Raw genomic sequence first — 23,050 nt, 5'->3', positions numbered from 1 at the left:
TGGCCTTTACAGGGACATGGGAGGGAGACTGATACCTCGCCTAACAGCTCTGGCCTTTATAGGGACATGGGAGGGAGACTGATACCTCGCCTAACAGCTCTGGCCTTTACAGGGACATGGGAGGGAGACTGATACCTCGCCTAACAGCTCTGGCCTTTACAGGGACATGGGAGGGAGACTGATACCTCGCCTAACAGCTCTGGCCTTTACAGGGACATGGGAGGGAGACTAGTGGAGCAGGTGGGGCACACACAGAATCCAGAGTAGCAACAGATCACAGATGGATCAGACCTGTATTCTGTCCCCTCTTTCTTTGTAAAGCCAATGAATTAGTTGTATTGCCACTGTTCAACGGGAGTCCCGACACATTGGGCAATGGGTACTACTTTGTCTTGTATTGAATCATTCACTTGCAGACACACATACACACAGACAAAATCTCAGGGAAAATAGTCAAGTATTTGTTTTCTACTCAAAATCCAAAATCCACAGAACTTTCAAGAAAACGCACCAGCCTTTTAAATAAACACTCATCTGAAGTCAAGCAGGGCTCAGACTGGGGAGAGTTAGGAAGCCTCATCATTTGAATAAAACTAACAGCCTAACGTAAGATAATTCTTGCATAGAGAAAATGCAACACCAAAAGCTGACTAGCTTCATGCATCAATTTAAAGTTAAAAGGAATGTAACTTCAAGAATAAATTCCAGCTCCTGAGATCTGAACAATATACATGCGAAAGGTTGTAACCCTAAAACATTGTCATGTAATGCCACAGTCTCTGATCAGACCTCGTACAATATGTGAGTATTTCAAAGTGATGTCAAACTCTACAGTGCTATTGCCAACAGCAATAAAAAGGACACCTGCCAATGAAGGACACCTGTCAAGAAGGGACAACTCCATCAACACACTACCTCCTGCACACAATCATGCCGTCTCCTTCACAGTTCCAATGAGATTGAAGGAAACTATGCAATGAAGCAAGGTTCGTTGTCGTCTGCTTCACAGTTCCAATGAGATTGAAGGAAACTATGCAATGAAGCAAGGTTCGTTGTCGTCTGCTTCACAGTTCCAATGAGATTGAAGGAAACTATGCAATGAAGCAAGGTTCGTTGTCGTCTGCTTAAGCCATGTGGTCTCACCGCAGGATAGAGTGATACCAACGTTGCAGATAATTTATGCACTTATTCTGGAATCTTCACAGAGATTACTGTTCTGATGGATACATACTCGGGTATATGAAAGTAGTTGGTACTATTGCATTCTCCATAAATGCAAATACAGTTGTAATAGAATAAACATGTCTCTACTCATACACACCTGTAACGCAGCCACATACAACGGACATAACTACTCATACACACCTGTAAGGCAGCCACATACAACGGACATAACTACTCATACACACCTGTAACACAGCCACATACAATGGACATAACTACTCATACACACCTGTAAGGCAGCCACATACAATGGACATAACTACTCATACACACCTGTAACACAGCCACATACAATGGACATAACTACTCATACACACCTGTAACACAGCCACATCCAATGGACATAACTACTCATACACACCTGTAACACAGCCACATACAATGGACATAACTACTCATACACACCTGTAACACAGCCACATACAATGGACATAACTACTCATACACACCTGTAACACAGCCACATACAATGGACATAACTACTCATACACACCTGTAACACAGCCACATCCAATGGACATAACTACTCATACACACCTGTAACACAGCCACATACAATGGACATAACTACTCATACACACCTGTAACACAGCCACATCCAATGGACATAACTACTCATACACACCTGTAACACAGCCACATACAATGGACATAACTACTCATACACACCTGTAACACAGCCACATACAACGGACATAACTACTCATACACACCTGTAACACAGCCACATACAATGGACATAACTGATCTTCTGTCTGACATACATAACATTTAACATAACTTGCACACTATAAGACAGATTGAGAGGTATCAAAACCAGTGACCTTGACCGCAGGGAAAAAGTTTCAGCAACAACCATCACCACACTAACAGAAGGAAGGCATTCACACGATGTACAATGTAGAGTGTGAGTGTGTGAGTGTGTGAGTGTGTGTGTGTGTGTGTGCGTGCGTGCGTGCATGTGTAAGTGAGTGTGTGTATGCAGTTCGGTGAGCACTCTGGTTGTTGTGTTGGAATGTACTATGTATGAATGTACTCAAGCCAAGCAACATTGCTGTGTACTGCACGTGGTTGTAATAACATCTTGTGTCTTATTCCCACACAAGATAAGTACAGGTTGGGGTGCTGAAAGTCGTGGGACTGTGAAGTGAGCTACCAAACCAAGCTTTGTCTTTCATTGCAATCTGCTAATCGATTCATACAGAAGTCACATGGAAAATAAATGGACATACAAAAGAAAGAAAGAAAGACAGGTAGCAAGAAATAGGAAAAACGATGGACCTTTCTGTTGCTACAGAAATAAATAATTAAAAACTGTTGTTGAGCTGACCCACATCCAAAGATCACAAGGAAAAGTCAGGCACCACCTCCACACAAGCTCACAAGGCCACAAAGTAAACACACTGATCAAAACACAAGGGACATTTTTGTTCAAGAAACCTCATAAGCTGATATGTCAATGATTAATCCAAATAACTCCTACAATACTACAATACTACAATACTACATGGCAGTCAAGATGAAAGGTGAATGTTATCTTCATCAGCCGGCTTGTCGAGTGATCATGTTATGCAAATGCGTGATGGTAAAATGGAGTTGAGGTCTTTCACTACAGCATCCTCCAGGCATCCACAAAGAACTTGTTCATTCCTTCTTGGGACGCTGGGGGCTGGAGATTATCTTCTTCCGTTGTGCCAGCATGTGGCCGTACAGCTGGGGGAAGACTGCAATCAGCAACAATAAAAGGTAAATTATTCTGCAATCATCAAAAATAAAAGGTTAATTATTCTGCAATCATCAAAAATAAAAGGTTAATTATTCTGCAATCATCAAAAATAAAAGGTTAATTATTCTGCAATCATCAAAAATAAAAGCTAAATTATTCTGCAATGATGGAAAATAAAAGCTAAATTAATAATCTAAGGCTGCAATCAGCAAAAATAAAAGGTAAATGAATTATCTACAGCTGCAATGATGGAAAATAAATGGTAAATAAATAATCTAAGACTGCAATGATGGAAAATAAAAGGTAAATAAATAATCTAAGACTGGAATGATGGAAAATAAAAGGTAAATAAATAATCTAAGACTGGAATGATGGAAAATAAAAGGTAAATAAATAATCTAAGACTGCAATGATGGAAAATAAAAGGTAAATAAATAATCTAAGACTGCAATGATGGAAAATAAAAGGTAAATAAATAATCTAAGACTGGAATGATGGAAAATAAAAGGTAAATAAATAATCTAAGACTGCAACGATGAAAAATAAAAGGTAAATGAATATTCCAGTGTTTGTGTGGATACGCCCTGGGTCGCGGGGCACGAGAAAGTTACCAACCGGGTGGGAGCCAGCCGCGGTGCTGGATTGGTTGAGAATGAGATTTTTGTGTGATTTGAACGAATCAGACCCCACGGTTTGTTCTCTCCTGTTTGGGTGGCACCCATTTTCGCCATTTTCACCCACTTTCACCCACTTTCGCTTCGTGCACCTCTGCCCAGGTGGCCACTCACCAGCCGTCCACTACAAGTTAACTACGAGTAGAGGGGGCGGCAGATCACCCACTCACCAGCCGTCCACTACGGGTTAACTACGAGTAGAGGGGGCGGCAGATCACCCACTCACCAGCAGTCCACTACGGGTTAACTACGAGTAGAGGGGGCGGCAGATCACCCACTCACCAGCCGTCCACTACAAGTTAACTACGAGTAGAGGGGGCGGCAGATCACCCACTCACCAGCCGTCCACTACGGGTTAACTACGAGTAGAGGGGGTGGCAGATCACCCACTCACCAGCCGTCCACTACGGGTTAACTACGAGTAGAGGGGGCGGCAGATCACCCACTCACCAGCCGTCCACTACGGGTTAACTACGAGTAGAGGGGGCGGCAGATCACCCACTCACCAGCAGTCCACTACGTGTTAACTACGAGGAGAGGGGGCGGCAGATCACCCACTCACCAGCCGTCCACTACGGGTTAACTACGAGTAGAGGGGGCGGCAGGCGATACCCCTAAGCCATGGCTGGCAGATCACCCACGAGAGGGAAACTGTGACAAGAAAACCAACACCAAGGATGGATGTACCGGCCCCTGGCGCATAATGACAGTACAACCCTGTCACGTCAAATGGTTGGACAAGGTCAAGGCCACATGACGACATTTGGCCGTTAGTATCGTATTACCTGACAGGAGAAGATGATGAAACACAGGTGGTAGTAGCTGAACGAGATGTTAGCAGTGCTTGGAACTATTTCTTAAACTTGCACTAAAGAAAGACTATTCAGTAAAATCGAAAATTTCTTAATAAATTTTCATTTAATTAATATACTTACCAACTCACATAAATAGCATTAACTTCAGTTTGATGCGTAAGACATTGAAGTACTAACCCTGGAAACAGGGGGAGGTAACCCCCAAATCAAAACAAAACCTTGACAACAAGGCCCTGGTAGTTACCTCCCCTCACCGGTAGCCCGCGCATGCGCGGCACATATCACCGGCAAACTCATTCCCAATGAAACACCACCTTCAACCATTAACAAAAAAACGATTGCGGGGTAGGATGGGAGGGCATTAACTATGTGAGTTGGTAAGTATATTAATTAAATGAAAATTTATTAAGAAATTTTCGATTAAATAACATATTCTTACTACAACTCACATAAATAGCAGATTGCTACATAAGGTGGCGGGAATCTCACTTAACATGATAAGAAACCAGCCTGCTTCAACCATAATTGGTAAGCAACTACTACCATTGCAGTGGGTACTAAAACACGCACAAAAGTAGTAAAGAAAGACGTCTAAACATGACGTCCAAACACCACTGAGGTGCCATACGAGAATTGTCTGGCAACAGAACCACCGGATAAAGGGTCCAAGCTCAGGCCCCATGAATTCTAGACAACCCAGAGGAAGAAAGAAAGCTCCCCCCCATTTGACTGCCGCACTCATAAGCCTGTTAATGAGTGTAAAAGCCCATCTAGTCAGGGCTGCCTAGCAATAATTTGGTTCTATCCGTTGAAACGCAAGAACCAAAAGGAGCCATGCAAGACAAGTAGTCAAATACTCAAAACCTTGAGCGAGAACCAGAAGTATGTAAAACGCTACACCCTTAAGGGGAAGTGAACACTGACAAAAAGGAGTCTGAGAGCCTTCCTATAAAGAAAGGCTAGCATGTCTCCAAATCTATGGCTCTTAAAAAAGAGCTTAAAAACAAAAAGAAATCCCAAGTTGGAATTAATTTCAAAAGACAAAAGCTTGGACGCAGGGCCCTTACCACGCAGGGCGTAGAAAGAGAAAAGTCTTGTCAAGACCTGACGACGTTCCTCCAGAATAACGAAACATAGACTTCCTACGATAACAACAGTTCGTGGAAAGTCTTAACATCCTCCTGAACTGGAGAATGCTAAAGCCTATGCCCAGAATCTAGAACTTGCACTAATGCAGGTGCTGGAGGAAGGGCTGACTGCCCCCCCCCCCCCCTTTTATTTGCACTCATAGAAAGTTAATGATGGCAAAGAAACCACCAGAAAAAATCAACCTAGATAAATAACCCCTTTCGCGTAAAGCCTGTTGAGACCTAAGCTAAGTGAAAAGGCCTAAAATACGCTGTCTTGGTCGTGACTGACGAAAAGAGAGAACAATCTCTTACAAACGGCTAGACCAGAAAGACAGCTCTTAACTCAAAAGAGAGCCGTGCAAGTTCGGAAGACAAACAGATATGTCCTCCGAGGCGAGCGAGTAATAAGAAACGAACCATTGCGTCTCCCCTCGAAGAGAACAAGAAGTTCCAAACGACCACAAGTGAAACACCCTCCACGGAGTGAAGCACTAAAAGATTAAGGCTTGAGTAAACCACAGCACCATAGTCCAAGAGGAAACGCTAAATGTTCGCAATGAACCAGAGACAATAACTTGCCCCTTGTTCAAAGGATAGAGCAAGACAAATGTCGGAAAACATCTGGCCTTGCTAGACTCTCCCACAAAAGAGTCAAATGACTTAAAGCCGAAAACAAAGGCAACAATTTGCAGGTCGGCGAGGATGCAACCTCTCATCAAGAGATGAACCGAGATTGCTCATCAAAACCAAAGCGACTTTAATCGAAAGAGGCAAAAGTCTAACTCAATACTCACTAGCAATAAGCTATGAAATTTAATCGACAAGAAAGGAAGCAAGCATACAGTGGGAGCTAGCTGTAGTGCCGAACGTGGAACGATCAGAGCCTAAGTTTGTCAACACAGAACTGAATAGGACAAACCCTGTAGCGACCGTTAAAACATAATGTCGCTATGTTACACCCTGGGAGGGTGTGAAGCCCGCCAGGCCTAGGAGATGACGTCAGTTCGTGACCGATCTCCTACCGAAAACAAGTGATACCTGAGAAAAAGATATCAAGCCCTCATCGGTGAGAAAAATCTCAAGAACGAGCAAACGTGTTCCTGAAGTACCCAAACTACCAGAACACTCACCCTCTAATGAACCAAGCTGTGAACCCAACATGATCCAAACGGTTAGCCAAAAGTAGGCTACTGCTGGTGCATGACCTGCTTGAGCAACTACCCAATCAAGACCGAGCGAATGACGCAGTAAAACTTCCTGCGTTAAGAGTCCAAGTCTAGCAAAGACAAGCACTCATAACTTCGTGGGTCGTGGCAGAAAGCACCAATGAATGACTATGACTATGAACTGGACCGTCGCTACCCGTAGGTAAGACAAAGTCGCCGAAACCGGCCGTCATGTTGCCCCCAAACTGACTTCAGACGCTTCTTGTCAAAACAGAGGAAGTCACAAGAAAGTCCGAACAACCTCCTCGAGAGGACAAAAACGATGAACGCTCAAAAACCGACAGCTGTCGTGAACTAAGGAGCATCCTTAAGAAAAATCCGGAATAAATTTCGCCGCCAATCAAGAAACACCCTGAATATGGCCGAAAACCCAGAACGCGTCTGATCCGCTGAGAGACTAAAAGTCAGACGCGGGGACCTACGCAAACAGTAATCATAGATGCCAAAGTGCTACGATTACCTGGAACGTCAAAAAAAACGAACCAGAAAAAGGCAAAATCCCTAGTACAAAACACCCGCAACACCTTGACAGTGTGGGTTGATGCTAATGCGTACAGTCCTTCACTCCGAAAACAGAAGTGAGAGACGGGATACCAAAACCACCAACAACCTGAAACCCAAAGGGTTGACATTGGAAGCCTACTAGGCAAAGAGTCCTTGTTCCCAGAACCATCATTGGCCGAAGCCGTAAATGATTGTCCCCCAACGCAGGAGTGACCTGAAGCGGGGAACTCGGAAGTGCAAAAGGATCAAAAGAATGATTGGGCTTCCCGTTCAGCTTTGGTTACGAAGCATGAAAGACGACGTGCGAGAACAATTGCTCGGAGAAGCCAGCCATGGCTGAACAGACTCCGACACATCCCCATGAGCAGTGAACAGAGGAAAGATGCTAACAGCACCGGAACTCAACACCTTAGCCATCTCATAGGCTACAGAGGGCGACTCCCGAAACCGGAAGTGAACGCTAGTCTCATTGTCACCCTGGAAATCGCCAAATGCGAAAGGTGGAGCCGCTAAACGAGAAGACGAAGTTGTCACCCCTTCTGCAAAGTATCGAGAGGTAACCTCAGCGGCGGCAAACAGCGCGCGCAAGAACCTCCTCTCAACTCGAAAGTTGTGTTCCGCCTCGGAAGAGTCACCACAATCCTCGACAACATCCACATCATCAACAAAGATGTCTGATGAAGCCCGATCATGACCGGAACCATCATTGCCCCGCAACGGAACTGATGAACTCGCCGTACCGGAACCCTGTGTAACCACACCAAGGAGGACCGGCAAAGCCGAGCTGCTACCATTACCCGGAACCAGAGGTAGCTGGCAATTCGGAAGGGAAGGCGACCGTAAACACACCTGTGCTCCGCCCGGAAGCTGACCCATCCTGTCCCCACCGTACGCAACCGCCTGAGCGGAAGCGTAGGCAGGAAACGGATTGCCGTTACCACCAACGACCGGAACCCCCGTAGGCTGTGAACCGGAAGTCGATGGTAACGATTTGAAAGTGCCACGATCTCCCGAAAGAAACCCTGTGGCCGGAAATCCCTTTGCCGAAGCAGTTGAACCCGAGTACGAGGGACCGGACGTACCAGCCCCAGCGTCAAGGGTGGAATAACCGTCGAGACAAACAACACGCTCGTGTGCTGAGTGCCCCGAACTTCCAAAAGTCTACCCCGGAACCGGCGGACCGGAACCAGCGGTAGCTGGCAATCCGGAAGGGAAGGCGACCGGAACACACCTGTGCTTTACCCGGAAGCTGACCCAACCTGTCCCCCACCGTCCGCAACCGCCTCAGCGGAAGCGTAGGCAGGAAACGGATTGCCGTTACCACCAACGACCGGAACCCCCGTAGGCTGTGAACCGGAAGTCGATGGTAACAAAATGAAAGTGCCACGATCTCTCGGAAGAAATCCTGTGGCCGGAAATCCCTTTGCCGAAGCAGTTGAACCCAAGTACGAGGGACCGGACTTCCGGCCCCAGCGTCAAGGGTGGAATAACCGTCGAGATGAGCAGCACCCATTTGCGCCGAACACCCCGAACTTCCATGAACACGTACCTGATCGGCCGAAGCCGAAAACTGAGGAACAGCAACGTCCGCCGACGTAAACGTAGCGGAAAGAACAATCCTCGACAGAGAGGAAGCGTTGCCAACCCCTGGAGGCAAAGCTGGAATGGTGGAGGAAGACACACCCCTGTCAGTTGCCAGCATCTCCCTCATTTGATCCTTGAAAGTAGAAAAAAAGAGCAAACAATTCATCGCGCGAGACCGCCTGGGTCTCTTTCTCCTGCGGCGACAAAACGGGCAAGCTAGCAGGAGGATCAAACGAAACACGCAACGACTCCTTTCTCACAGGATCGAAAATTTCGCAAAAATAATTACAAAATACTAAAATGCAAATGGCGGCATGCACCCGTAACACCGGGCACTGCCTACACTAGGTTGAAGCAACAAAAAACTCCAGAAAACGGAGCCAAAAGTTCAACAACCGGCAGAAAAAAAATGCAAATGGCGGCACGTCACAACGCAAGTCCGCCATGTTGACGACTAGAACTCCGTCAAGACGGAGACATGTAGTAAAAAACAGAATACCAACACACAAAGGTCGGCACAGGTAAAGACAAAATAATCTGTAAAAGATAAGTCATAAGACCTAAGCTTACACAACAGAACAAACTGCTCAGCAGGTAACAAAGTACCCTGCCCGACAGAGCTAACGCTAAAGACCGCCATGTTGAAACTACAACTCCGAGAACGGAGAACAAGCTTTAACATTACACGAACAAAGGCGGCGCAAGCTCAACCAAGCCTGTAAGGAGTAAGTCACTAGACTTAAGCTTAACGAAAGAACACACTGCTCAGCAGGGAAACGAAAGTCGCCTGTCTGGCAGCACTACAGTAAAAGTCGCCGAATTAAAAGTACAACTCCGTAAGACGGAGCACGAAGTACAAAGCCATTTACCAACAAATGCAAATGGCGGCACAAGCTATAACAAGAAAACGTTACAGATAAGTCACTAGACTAAGCTTGAACAACAAAATAACTGCTAGGCGGGAAAACGAAAGTCACCCGCCTGGCAGCACTACAGTAAAATCCGTGTAAACAGAACGACTCCGTAAGACGGAGCACAAAGTACGACGCCATTTACCAACAAATGCAAATGGCGGCACAAGCTATAACAAGAAAACGTTACAGATAAGTCACTAGACTAGGCTTGAACAACAAAATAACTGCTCAGCGGGAGAGACAAAACATGTCTGAGAGAGCAACAGCTCTCTCCCGCCCAAGTGAAAACCAAAACAAACTCCGAGAAACGGAGAAAGACATTTTCACAAGTGAACAGTTACCATAAACAAACGTTGTAAACCAGAAAGATCTCACCAACAGCTAGCAAGATGAACCAGGGTCAAAAGGTCGTCCTCACAGGAGACCCAAGGCTGAAAAGCCCAGCAAGTACCAACACGTCTGTACAGCACGGTGTTGAAGAAGGGAATGAGTTTGCCGGTGATATGTGCCGCGCATGCGCGGGCTACCGGTGAGGGGAGGTAACTACCAGGGCCTTGTTGTCAAGGTTTTGTTTTGATTTGGGGGTTACCTCCCCCTGTTTCCAGGGTTAGTACTTCAATGTCTTACGCATCAAACTGAAGTTAATGCTATTTATGTGAGTTGTAGTAAGAATATGTTATTTAATGATGATCATTAAAGCCACTCACCTGGCAGGTAGGAGAAGATGATGAAACACAGGTAGTAGTAGTAGCTGAACGAGATGTTTGCAGTGTTGGGCAGCGACACAGAGTACATGTCTGACTCCAACACATGGGGTAGGGCCAGGTAGATGGTCATCACCTCTCCCTGTGTACACAATCAACACCTGTATCAACACCTGCATCAACACCTGCATCAACACCTGTATCAACACCTGTATCAACACCTGCATCAACACCTGTATCAACACCTGCATCAACACACTGGGTACGACACAGAGCACATGTCATCACCTCTCCCTGTGTACACAGAGAGACATATCAACAATTAAAATACCTTTTGTACCTTGACAATTTTGACTTTATTTGTTAATCTTGCTCTACATTTATAGCTGCAACATGTGTGTGAATACTGCATGATGGCAGCCTATACCAATGAAGTCAGCAGTTCATTTTCATTGCAACATTAACACGGGGCACTGTGGTTGAAACACATCTTCTGGTTTTTGGTAAACAGACAGGACAAACAAACTGAACTGAGGTGTCATGATACACACACAACTATGAAGTGTAAGAACCCTACAGTTGATCTCATCAAGTTCAGAGAGAGAGAGAGAGAGAGAGAGAGAGAGAGAGAGAGAGAGAGAGAGAGAGAGAGAGAGAGAGAGAGAGAGAGAGAGAGAGAGAGAGAGGGAGGGAGAGAGGGAGGGAGAGAGAGAGAGGGAGAGAGAGAGAGAGAGAGAGAGAGAGAGAGAGAGAGAGAGAGAGAGAAGGGGAGAGAGAGAGAGGGAGGGAGAGAGAGAGAGGGAGAGAGAGAGAGAGAGGGAGAGAGAGAGAGAGAGGGAGAGAGAGAGAGAGAGAGAGAGAAGGGGAGAGAGAGAGAGAGAGAGAAGGGGAGAGAGAGAGAGGGAGGGAGAGAGAGAGAGGGAGATAGAGAGAAAGAGAGGGGGAGAGAGAGAGAGAGAGAGAGAGAGAGAGAGAGAGAGAGAGAAGGGGAGAGAGAGAACTCAGAACTCAGAACTTTATTACATAAGGATAAAGGTTTTAGGCTTAGCCTAATCTTCCAACCTGTCCTTGGAACATATACAGAGAATAATTGTAAACGAGAGAGAGAGAGAGAGGGGGAGAGAGAGAGAGAGAGAAGGGGGGAGAGAGAGAGAGAGAGAGAGAGAGAGAGAGAGAGAAGGGGAGAGAGAGAGAGAGAGAGAGAGGGAGAGAGAGAAGGGGAGAGAGAGAGAGAGAAAGAGGGAGAGAGAGAGAGAGAGAGAAGGGGAGAGAGAGAGGGAGAGAGAGGGAGAGAGAGGGAGAGAGAGAGAGAGAAGGGGAGAGAGAGAGAGAGAGGGAGAGAGAGAGAGAGAGAGAGAGAGAGAGAGAGAGAGATTAAACTGTGATCAAGAGATGACTGACCGTCACACCGATGGGGTAGAGAATGATGAAGAATGTGTACCTGCAAGACACATCAAATCATCACATTGTGTTGAACCTTCAAAGACACTCAACACACTTCTTGGAGAGAGGGGGTGCGGGTCATCAGGCCTTATAGGGCAAAGCATTTTACAGCCGATCAACTCGATCACCCTTTGACGCCTACAACCCCAGGGGCCAGTTTCATAAGCCAGAAACACAGTCGACCAACTGCAGTTGTCCGAGAGAACCACAGTAATCCGACGTTATCGGGTTTCACGAACAAAATTTCAGTCAGTCGACTGCGGGTCGTCTCACCGGAAGTCGGCCAAACACAGTGATGCTCTCCCCCCAACACTGTGTTCGGCTTACTGCGGTAAACCGAAAATAAATGTAATTATCCGCACAGTCAATGGCAGAATGCTCACACTTTTTTGGATTGTGAGCCAAACCTTGTGATTGTTCTTCGAAATGTATCTATCATGACGCAGTAATCCAGGAGACAAGTCAGGGTTATGTCTTGAAGACGTCACATTATGGCGTAAGAGGGTTTGACGTCACGCGAAGGAATTACTGAAAGTCTCGGTCATTGTTATTTTGAGCGGGCCGAGACTAGTTTTTTCTTCGAAATCGGCCATTTCCACGTGCGAATGAGCAAACGGAAGTGGTAATGTTGCTACATTTAGCCCTCGACTTGGCCATTCGGATTACTGTACAGTCGGTCGACTGCGGTTGTCCGCGGGTGACAGTGATTCGCTCATGAAACGCGCTTTTCGGTGACACGGCGATCAACCACAGTCCATCGACTGGGCAGTCGATCGACTGTCAGTCGGTTCACTGCTAGCTTATGAAACTGGCCCCAGGTCTTGAAACTGAGGTAAATTTACTGAGGTTATGAACAAAAGATCTGAAAATGCAAGGTTTCCATGGGGGGGGTTCACAGTTGCAGTCAACAAGGAAGGTAAGCGCTACATATAACGATGCCCAATTAAAACACCTGAACACCGCTAAGTCTGTGTACAATCAGCATCTTTAGGAATCAACACCTGACACTGCCTTACAATACACCCAGTCTTAATGCTCCATTGGCAAAGAAAGTAACACTGGTCGATTTCAAACTTTAAAATTGTTGCAAAGTAAAATCGTGCATTGCAACAAATATGCGCTGTAGGTGGAATAGTGTATAGCGGTTGTTTCATGGATCTCAATAAAGGGGCTTCAGTGGGTGTTATTGGCAGCTCTGGGGGAAAGGTCAAGACAGGAAAATAATGAAGGGAATCTCACCGGCACCACATCAGTGGGTGTTATTGGGAGCTCTGGGGGAAAGGCCAAGACAGGAAGATGATGAAGGGAGACCCACCGGCACCACTTCAGTGGGTGTTATTGGGAGCTCTGAGGGAAAGGTCAAGACAGGAAGATGATGAAGGGAGACCCACCGGCACCACTTCAGTGGGTGTTATTGGGAGCTCTGGGAGAAAGGTCAAGACAGGAAGATGATGAAGGGAGACCCACCGGCACCACTTCAGTGGGTGTTATTGGGAGCTCTGAGGGAAAGGTCAAGACAGGAAGATAATGAAGGGAGTCCCACCGGCACCACTTCAGTGGGTGTTATTGGGAGCTCTGAGGGAAAGGTCAAGACAGGAAGATAATGAAGGGAGTCTCACCGGCACCACTTCAGTGGGTGTTATTGGGAGCTCTGGGGGAAAGGTCAAGACAGGAAGATGATGAAGGGAGACCCACCGGCACCACTTCAGTGGGTGTTATTGGGAGCTCTGAGGGAAAGGTCAAGACAGGAAGATGATGAAGGGAGACCCACCGGCACCACTTCAGTGGGTGTTATTGGGAGCTCTGGGGGAAAGGTCAAGACAGGAAGATGATGAAGGGAGTCTCACCGGCACCACTTGAGGAAGTAAGGCACCTGGCCCAGCAGACTGAAGAAGTAGAAGGAGTAGCGGATGATCTCCGTTATCGTCCATGCCACCAGGAAGCACAGGATGTACCCAGTTGTCTGCACCTGCAACATCAAGAAGAAACAAATGTTCAGCTTGTAAAAAGTATAGCCAGCCAACACAATTAGTTGTTTCCTTCCGTCAATGACAACACACCCTGACAGCCTTTCAGTGTAATTAGCATATCCACCTCGCTGATGTTTTGGATGCAAAGCGAAGAGTTCTTCTCAGTTTATTTCATACGAGTCCTGTAATTGTCTACACGGGTCTCGATCAGTTTGACCTTAGGGTCAATGTCTCTAATGCTTCTTGATGTATATAAAACTACACCCACTTGTATGGTTTACGGAGAGCTTGGTCGTTACCAAATTAGAATTGAGATACAATGTCAGTTACTGGTTTATTGGTATAAACTGATGAAAGAAATGAACGATGGTGCGAATAAGATGTCTTGTTTAATGTTAAAACTACATTTGAAATTGTACCATGTACAAAACGTTAAATTGCTCTGGTTGTCGCATGTCAATACTATGTTAAATAAGTTGGGTCTATCATATTTATGGACAACTCAGAGTCTTGCCGTCTCAGGTTTTAAAAACATTGTAAAACAAAGGCTAAGAGATCAATTCCTGCAGGAATGGAACACTGACGTGAATGCCAACAGCTTGTGTTTTAATTACAGAATATATAAAAAGGATTTTTGTCTGGAAAGGTATTTGCTTTGGATGCCTAGGAAATTCCAAGTTAAATTAGCAAAATTTAGAACAAGCAATCATAAGTTGCCAATACATCAGCACAGATTTTTTAATGCTCCTAGAAATGAAAGATTGTGTGATATGTGCGATAAAAATGAATTAGGTGATGAGTTTCACTATTTGTTCATTTGTACCGACGAAAGTATAGTGTCTGAAAGAAGAAAATTAATTAGTCCTTATTACCGATCTCACCCAAATTGTTTAAAATATGAACAGTTAATGAATAGTAAATCTAAGATAAAACTAATGAAGCTAGCAAGATTTGTAGCCCATGTTATAATTTTAGTATGTTAGCGTTACATCTAGTTTCTTTATTGGTATGTATATCACTATATGTATGTAATACATGCTTTTGTTTTGTGTTTTTACAAAAGATGCATGGCATAATGGTATTGCCAATTTATTTCGGCTGTATATTATCGTTGTCCGCTTAATGTATACATATTATCTGTCTGATTTCTTACCTGATTTTGATAAACCTATTTTTCTTTTCTTTTTGTTTGTATGTATGGAAGTGTATATTGCCAATTTATTTTGGTTGTATAGTATTGTTGTATTTGTCCGCTCAATTTGTATACATACATTAACTGTCTGATTTGTTACCTTTTTTTGTTAAAGTTATATCTTTGTTTCAAAGCCCTCTGACTTGACTTGACCAAATAACATATCAGATGCAGCATAAAATCTTTAGTGGAACAGCAACTTAACTTTTCACAGAAAGCCACATGAGCAAGACTGTCGGGCAACTGAAACATTTCACAGAAAGCCACATGAGCAAGACTGTCGGGCAACTGAAACATTTCACAGAAAGCCACATGAGCAAGACTGTCGGGCAACTGAAACATTTCACAGAAAGCCATGAGCAAGACTGTCGGGCAACTGAAACATTCCACAGAAAGCCACATGAGCAAGACTGTCGGGCAACTGAAACATTCCACAGAAAGCCATGAGCAAGACTGTCAGGCAACTGAAACATTCCACAGAAAGCCACATGAGCAAGACTGTGTCAGGCAACTGAAACATTCCACAGAAAGCCACATGAGCAAGACTGTCGGGCAACTGAAACATTCCACAGAAAGCCACATGAGCAAGACTGTCAGGCAACTGAAACATTCCACAGAAAGCCACATGAGCAAGACTGTCGGGCAACTGACACATTCCACAGAAAGCTACATGAGCAAGACTGTCGGGCAACTGACACATTCCACAGAAAGCTACATGAGCAAGACTGTCGGGCAACTGAAACATTTCACAGAAAGCAGACCTGCCTACCCCTGAAATGTACCATGTGTAGTTTTGGGTGTGAAAATAAGGCAAATGTGTAGTTTGGCAGGTGAATGTGTAGTATTTCAATTTGATCAACCCAAACCGCAAAACAGAACAGTTACTTATACCGTACTAAAACAAACACTCAACACTCCAAACAAAACTATTACAATGTGAACAATACTCCCCACAAAAATACAAGCCAAGCATTAAGTTTATTTGTTAAGAAAAAAATTATTAACTAGTTTGGAACATTTGCATGGGTGAAACTGATCAGAATTAAAAATAAGGAAAATGAGGCCGGGGTCCAGGGGCCACCCACGCCCTGGTGGGGTGCAGGGGCAACGCCCTCTTAGGGGGCCCAGGGGGGCGAAGCCCCCCGGAAGAAAACGAAAAATCAGGCTTTTTAAGGGTAAAAGTAGGCCTTTCCTGGTATCTCAAACACACAAATTTGCACAGTAAACAATGATAACAAATGCCAAGCTGTAGTCCAATAATTCGCGCGCTCAGGGAAACAAAGATTCAGCGATGTCCGGTCACTGTGTTAGAGAAAATACAGATCGGATCGCCGGCGGAAAAAAAAAAAAATTGTTTTTTTTTTTTACAGATTTTCAAAATAAGGAATTCTTTATTTGACCAGTTTCACCCATGCATTTGTTAAAAAAAAAGCTATGTTGAGGGGTATGCAGTTCATATACAGTGGGACCCCCTATTCAAGACCTGTGACAATCTGAGAACATCAACTTGAGTCACAAAAAGTAGGGACTGGGAGTGTGTGTATCAACATGAAGGCAAATTTATATAAACAGAACAGGTTTGCGTCGGCAATAATAATAATATGGCAGGTCATTGCCTCTGCTCTGGTTACCGATCTCTCAAAAGTGAGCTTGTCTTGGTCTTCTTTCCCTGGCACGGGTTTCTTCACAAAACAGTCCAATTTTTCCTCTGCTTTGGTCGGGATTTCTCGAATGAGAAGTGCTTTTCTTGTGGCGGTTACACGGTCGTAAAGCCTACTGTGCCTCTCTGAAAAAGCCGTGTTGCACACAGTGCAGTGGGCAAAATGCTTCCCTTTTCTCCACGAAACTAGGCATGGATGCTCCTCATAGTACTTTGGCAGAAAAGCCTTGCTGGGAGTTTGACCAAGCTTCTTTTTTTTGCTCCGTGGCGGTTGATCGCCAAAGTCTTCTGAATCCGTGTTCGTCGCTGTAGCCATTTTTTTCCCTCCAGAAAGAATGAGCTAGGAAGTGACCGCGTTCAGAAAAGTATGTGCTGAAACGCCCGCGCTAGTTGTAATAACAGCAGCAAGACCAACTGACTACGCTACTCTCGCGGGCGCCGGGCATGTTTTGCACGCAGTACACAACCGGTTAGTACAAATTATGGATCGGAACTCGCTCGCGTTTTTGCGTATTCAAAATGTCAAAATGTGTAGTCGAAACGAAACGTTTGCGTAGTATAAGACAAACATGCGTAGTTGCGTAGTTTGGGGACCAAAATCGTAGTTTACTACGCTCAATGTGTAGTGTAAACAGGTCTGCAGAAAGCCATGAGCAAGACTGTCGGGCAACTGAAACATTCCACAGAAAGCCACATGAGCAAGACTGTCGGGCAACTGAAACATTTCACAGAAAGCCATGAGCAAGACTGTCGGGCAACTGAAACATTCCACAGAAAGCCACATGAGCAAGACTGTCGGGCAACTGAAACATTTCACAGAAAGCCACATGAGCAAGACTGTCGGGCAACTGAAACATTCCACAGAAAGCCACATGAGCAAGACTGTCGGGCAACTGAAACATTCCACAGAAAGCCACATGAGCAAGACTGTCGGGCAACTGAAACATTTCACAGAAAGCCACATGAGCAAGACTGTCGGGCAACTGAAACATTCCACAGAAAGCTACATGAGCAAGACTGTCGGGCAACTGAAACATTCCACAGAAAGCCACACGAGCAAGACTGTCGGGCAACTGAAACATTCCACAGAAAGCCACACGAGCAAGACTGTCGGGCAACTGAAACATTTCACAGAAAGCCACATGAGCAAGACTGTCGGGCAACTGACACATTCCACAGAAAGCCACATGAGCAAGACTGTCGGGCAACTGACACATTCCACAGAAAGCCACATGAGCAAGACTGTCGGGCAACTGACACATTCCACAGAAAGCCACATGAGCAAGACTGTCGGGCAACTGACACATTCCAAACTACACCGATTTGCAAGCATAGAAAACAACAAGAAGGGCAAAGCCCATACGACTCACATGCTTGACCTCGACCTTTAGGGTAACTAAACCTAGCAATGACATCATACACTAAGAACTGCTTTACACATTTTTCCCACCAAAATACATGTGACCTTGACCCAAGGTCAAGGTCATCCAAGGTCATGCAACACAAAGCTGTTAATTCAAGACATAGGAAGTACAATGGTGATTATTGGCTCTTTCTACCATGAGATATGGTCACTTTTAGTGGTTCACTACCTTATTTTGGTCACATTTCATAAGGGTCAAAGTGACCTTGACCTTGATCATATGTGACCAAATGTGTCTCATGATGAAAGCATAACATGTGCCCCACATAATTTTTAAGTTTGAAACAGTTATCTTCCATAGTTCAGGGTCAAGGTCACTTCAAAATATGTATACAATCCAACTTTGAAGAGCTCCTGTGACCTTGACCTTGAAGCAAGGTAAACCAAACTGGTATCAAAAGATGGGGCTTACTTTGCCCTATATATCATATGTAGGTGAGGTATTCAATCTCAAAAACTTCAGAGAAAATGGGAAAAATGTGAAAAATAGCTGTTTTTTAGGCAACATTTATGGCCCCTGCGACCTTGACCTTGAACCAAGGTCAAGATGCTATGTATGTTTTTTGGGGCCTTGTCATCATACACCATCTTGCCAAATTTGGTACTGATAGACTGAATAGTGTCCAAGAAATATCCAACGTTAAAGTTTTCCGGACGTCCGGACGTCCGGACGTCCGGACGGACGTCCGGACGGACGGACGGACGACTCGGGTGAGTACATAGACTCACTTTTGCTTTGCATGTGAGTCAAAAATGTGAAGACTTGGAAAAGCTCCATCATCTAACAAGACTAACAAGACAAAACAGGACTGTGTCACCCACCTCGGGGACGCTCCAGACGACTCCCCACAGCAAGAAGACGCGAGAGAACACCTGGAATCCCGTCAGCACTGGGTTGGACTTGACCAGCCCTATAGCACTGTGCACCATCTGAATCACACAATTCATCCATACAGCAATAATTGACATCAGCACGCACAAGTTGAGTTTTAAAAGTATTTAAATTGAATATAACTAACTGAACACAATGTGACTACCAGCATTACCCCCCCCCCCCCCCAACAACAAAATCTGTACAGATTAACAAGAAAAAATATGCAAATTAAATCAATGGTAACACAGAAATTTGCTGTACACACACAAAAAACCCATAAAAACAAGCATTAAATTAATTCAGAATCCAAACACAAGAACAAAGCTGACCTCCATGACAGCGGCAGTCTGGAAGATCTTGAGGATGGGTTCCACTTGAGCGTACAGGGTTTCCACGTCCTGCTCTGCCGCCATGTGATGGATAATCTTGATCATCAGCACCAGCCATCTGAAACCACAGGAGGTACAATGTATTACAGTCACTTGGTTCAATGTATTACAGTCACTTGGTTCAATGTATTACAGTCACTTGGTTCAATGTATTACAGTCACTTGGTTCAATGTATTACAGTCACTTGGTTCAATGTATTACAGTCACTTGGTTCAATGTATTACAGTCACTTGGTTCAATGTATTACAGTCACTTGGTTCAATGTATTACAGTCACTTGGTTCAATGTATTACAGTCACTTGGTTCAATGTATTACAGTCACTTAATTGGTTCAATGGCTGTGTGCAGTGCTCTGACAACCAGTATTACCCCAAAGGTAAGAATGACACACTGGAACCCACCTAGCAAGAATGACACACTGGAACCCACCCAGCAAGAATGACACACTGGAACCCACCTAGCAAGAATGACACACTGGAACCCACCTAGCAAGAATGACACACTGGAACCCACCTAGCAAGAATGACACACTGGAACCCACCTAGCAAGAATTACACACTGGAAACCACCTAGCAAGACCCCAAATGTAAGAATGACACACTGGAACCCACCTAGCAAGAATGACACACTGGAACCCACCTAGCAAGAATGACACACTGGAACCCACCTAGCAAGAATGACACACTGGAACCCACCTAGCAAGACACCAAAGGTAAGAATGACACACTGGAACCCACCTAGCAAGACACCAAAGGTAAGAATGACACACTGGAACCCACCTAGCAAGACACCAAAGGTAAGAATGACACACTGGAACCCACCTAGCAAGAATGACACACTGGAACCCACCTAGCAAGAATTACACACTGGAACCCACCTAGCAAGAATGACACACTGGAACCCACCTAGCAAGAATGACACACTGGAACCCACCTAGCAAGACGCCAAAGGTAAGAATGACACACTGGAACCCACCTAGCAAGACGCCAAAGGTAAGAATGACACACTGGAACCCACCTAGCAAGACGCCAAAGGTAAGAATGACACACTGGAACCCACCTAGCAAGACGCCAAAGGTAAGAATGACACACTGGAACCCACCTAGCAAGACGCCAAAGGTAAGAATGACACACTGGAACCCACCTAGCAAGACCCCAAAGGTAAGAATGACACACTGGAACCCACCTAGCAAGACCCCAAATGTAAGACTCCCTCCCTTTTAAGATCTTGGTTTTTTTAATGATTTTTAAGACTCTCTCTGTTTGGAGGTCTAAAAAAGAGGGGTTCTACTGTATGAAAACTGGTCACTTGGTATCAACATGTCATGATAATGGGTAAAAGTATACCACTAGCTTTTGGTTTGCACAAAAAACTGTCAAAGACAATCAAAACGGTTGAAATACCAGATATTTCTGGTATATATATATGCAAACACTGGTTAGTCAATATCCATTCTGCATATGCACAAGGATGCATCCCAAAGTGCAATGCAGCTGACAAACACAGAAGATGGTTCAAAAATGCAACAATTCAACATGCTGCAATAATTAAAATACAGATGCAGTGTCATTTCTTTATTCCAATTTGTGGAAGACCGATCTGAGGCCACAGGTTATGTGTGATGAGACAGTCGCTTTGGTCCATGGTAGAGGAATTTAAGGGCCAACGTATGTATTTATTTCCACTCTTAAAAACAGTTTGTGTCTCAACGTTTGATCAGGCTCCATGGCAATTAATGTCTTTAGTTAATGATTTTTGTTCTGCAGCCTGTGTATCGTAATTCATTGCTCCAGCTTGGTAAATGAAAAACGGATGCTTTTTTGTGTTTTCATTTGGCTATGATGGACTGGAGGTAGGTAAAGATATCAGTAGACTGATGTGCTCAGACAGACAGACCGATAGACACACACACCCAGTGATGTTCCTAGGACTGGAGGGCAACAGGACAAAATGTCCTGAATCAAAAAACGAATAGGACATCATGTCCTGACTACAAAAAAACAATAGGACATTCAGATCAAGCGAACCAATCATGGCACCTAACCTTTTTAGATGACTGAGAATATATGAATAAAGGCAAATAAAAACTGAACAGTTCCAAATTTATTTTAATATTTTAAATGCAACAGTGTTCAGTCGGGTTACTTTCACACACACAGACACATGCTTCAGAATGCCATAAGTGATCTTTCACACACACTGACACACACACACACACACACACATAGAAAACCAGCTCTGCACAAACTTTCTGGTCGCCTCTACTTTCGTTTCTTGCGTCTCTTCCTGCGTCTCTTCCTGAGGTTGTAGATCTATTGGCTCACCTTCTGAGGCTTCAGTCTCTGACGGGGCCGAAGGGCCTGCAACTTGACTGTCCGTGTCGTCCTTTTTTTTTAACAAAGCCACTCAAAAGTGTCTGCCCTTTTCCCACGCAAACCTTTTTCTTCGGCGGCATCTTTGCAGAAATGTGGCGGCGGAAGTAAAATGTCGCTGTCAAAAGTAGCGAGAGTTGTGGCTCTTGTAATATTGTTCGGTCGAGAGTTGCGTCCCTTGTGTTATTGTTCGACCGAGAGTGAAAATTGAAGTTCAGGTAGGCCCCGATTCGAACTCGTTTTAACGGGGTTTGATACTTCAGTTTGTACAAATTCTTCTTGCAGTGACCGCTCTAGACGTAATACTATCGGACAATGACCGCTGACTTCGCGATCGGATCGGACATTTGACGGGACTGAGGTGTTTGCAATCGGTCATTTTACAACCTAAATCGGTCTATGACCGATGACCGACGCCTCGGAACATCACTGCACACCCTATATACACACACACACCCTGTAGACACACACACCCTATAGACACACACCCTACACACCCTATAGACACACACACCCTATAGACCCTATAGACACACACACCCTATAGACAGCAGGTAACATGTGATCAAACTAGCGTATCATGCATGAATCACTGCACTTCCCACTTGTAAGTCAACAGCAGTTGTGCAAAGCTGTAAGTAATGTGTAAGAACTTCGCCCAGCAACTGTTACTAAAGGCAGGATAGATTGACAATACGCTTGCTCACTCTCTTACCGAACTTTGTTAAAAAATTCAACGTTGAACTGATAATATGCATGGACCTTGACTACAAAAATTATATAAAATAATGCATTATCTTCATACAACCATGCTGCTTGGATGCAGTGGGAGGAGTACTTAACGGCATATCTTGATTCATTTCTGCATCTTTTGACCTGTCAATATCACAGCACTGCTACCGCATCTTGCGCAAGCTGTCACCACGATCTGATAACAATGGGGTGATCCGAGCAGGTATGCGCTCAAGAGCAACACACACTGCCACAGTTGACAACCGGTGACACACTGACTACAGTTGCTTCCATCTGAAACTTGGTGTACAGATACATGATCAAAACGCATACCCCAGCATTTGGCTGACGTTGTAGGCCACAAGGTAGGCCTTCACTGCGTTGTTTTCACCCATGTTTGGGTTCGCTTTCCGTCGGCCGTCTCCCCCTGCAGACGACGCTTTCACAGTGGCGGTCGCCATCTTTCCATGCAGGACTTTGATCTGTACGGTTT

At 44.9% G+C, this 23,050-nt stretch overlaps 1 protein-coding gene across 4 annotated transcripts; it reads right to left on the bottom strand.

Annotated features, from left to right (window-relative positions):
* Positions 1-448: 448 nt before the first annotated feature.
* LOC138980561 (very-long-chain (3R)-3-hydroxyacyl-CoA dehydratase 2-like) lies at positions 449-23,039 on the bottom strand. 4 transcript variants are annotated; one of them, XR_011460389.1, is made up of 8 exons: positions 22,891-23,039; positions 19,393-19,510; positions 19,012-19,119; positions 13,792-13,913; positions 11,903-11,942; positions 10,505-10,643; positions 1,498-2,948; positions 449-1,453 (listed from the first exon to the last, which is right to left on the bottom strand). XR_011460389.1 is itself a non-coding variant. In XM_070353447.1 (7 exons), the coding sequence occupies exons 1-7, from the start codon at positions 23,016-23,018 to the stop codon at positions 2,869-2,871; spliced, it is 735 nt and encodes a 244-aa protein (XP_070209548.1). In that variant the 5' UTR covers positions 23,019-23,039; the 3' UTR covers positions 449-2,868. The 4 variants fall into 4 exon arrangements, 1 of the variants encoding a protein (XP_070209548.1); XR_011460390.1 differs by having other exon boundaries at positions 449-1,805; positions 1,850-2,948; XR_011460391.1 differs by having other exon boundaries at positions 449-1,321; positions 1,938-2,948.
* Positions 23,040-23,050: the final 11 nt, after the last annotated feature.

The sequence above is a fragment of the Littorina saxatilis genome, linkage group LG11 (genome assembly GCF_037325665.1).
Source record: "Littorina saxatilis isolate snail1 linkage group LG11, US_GU_Lsax_2.0, whole genome shotgun sequence".
Classification (NCBI taxonomy): domain Eukaryota; kingdom Metazoa; phylum Mollusca; class Gastropoda; order Littorinimorpha; family Littorinidae; genus Littorina; species Littorina saxatilis.
Note: the sequence above shows the minus strand (reverse complement) of the source record. Positions and strands in the feature narration are given on the sequence as shown.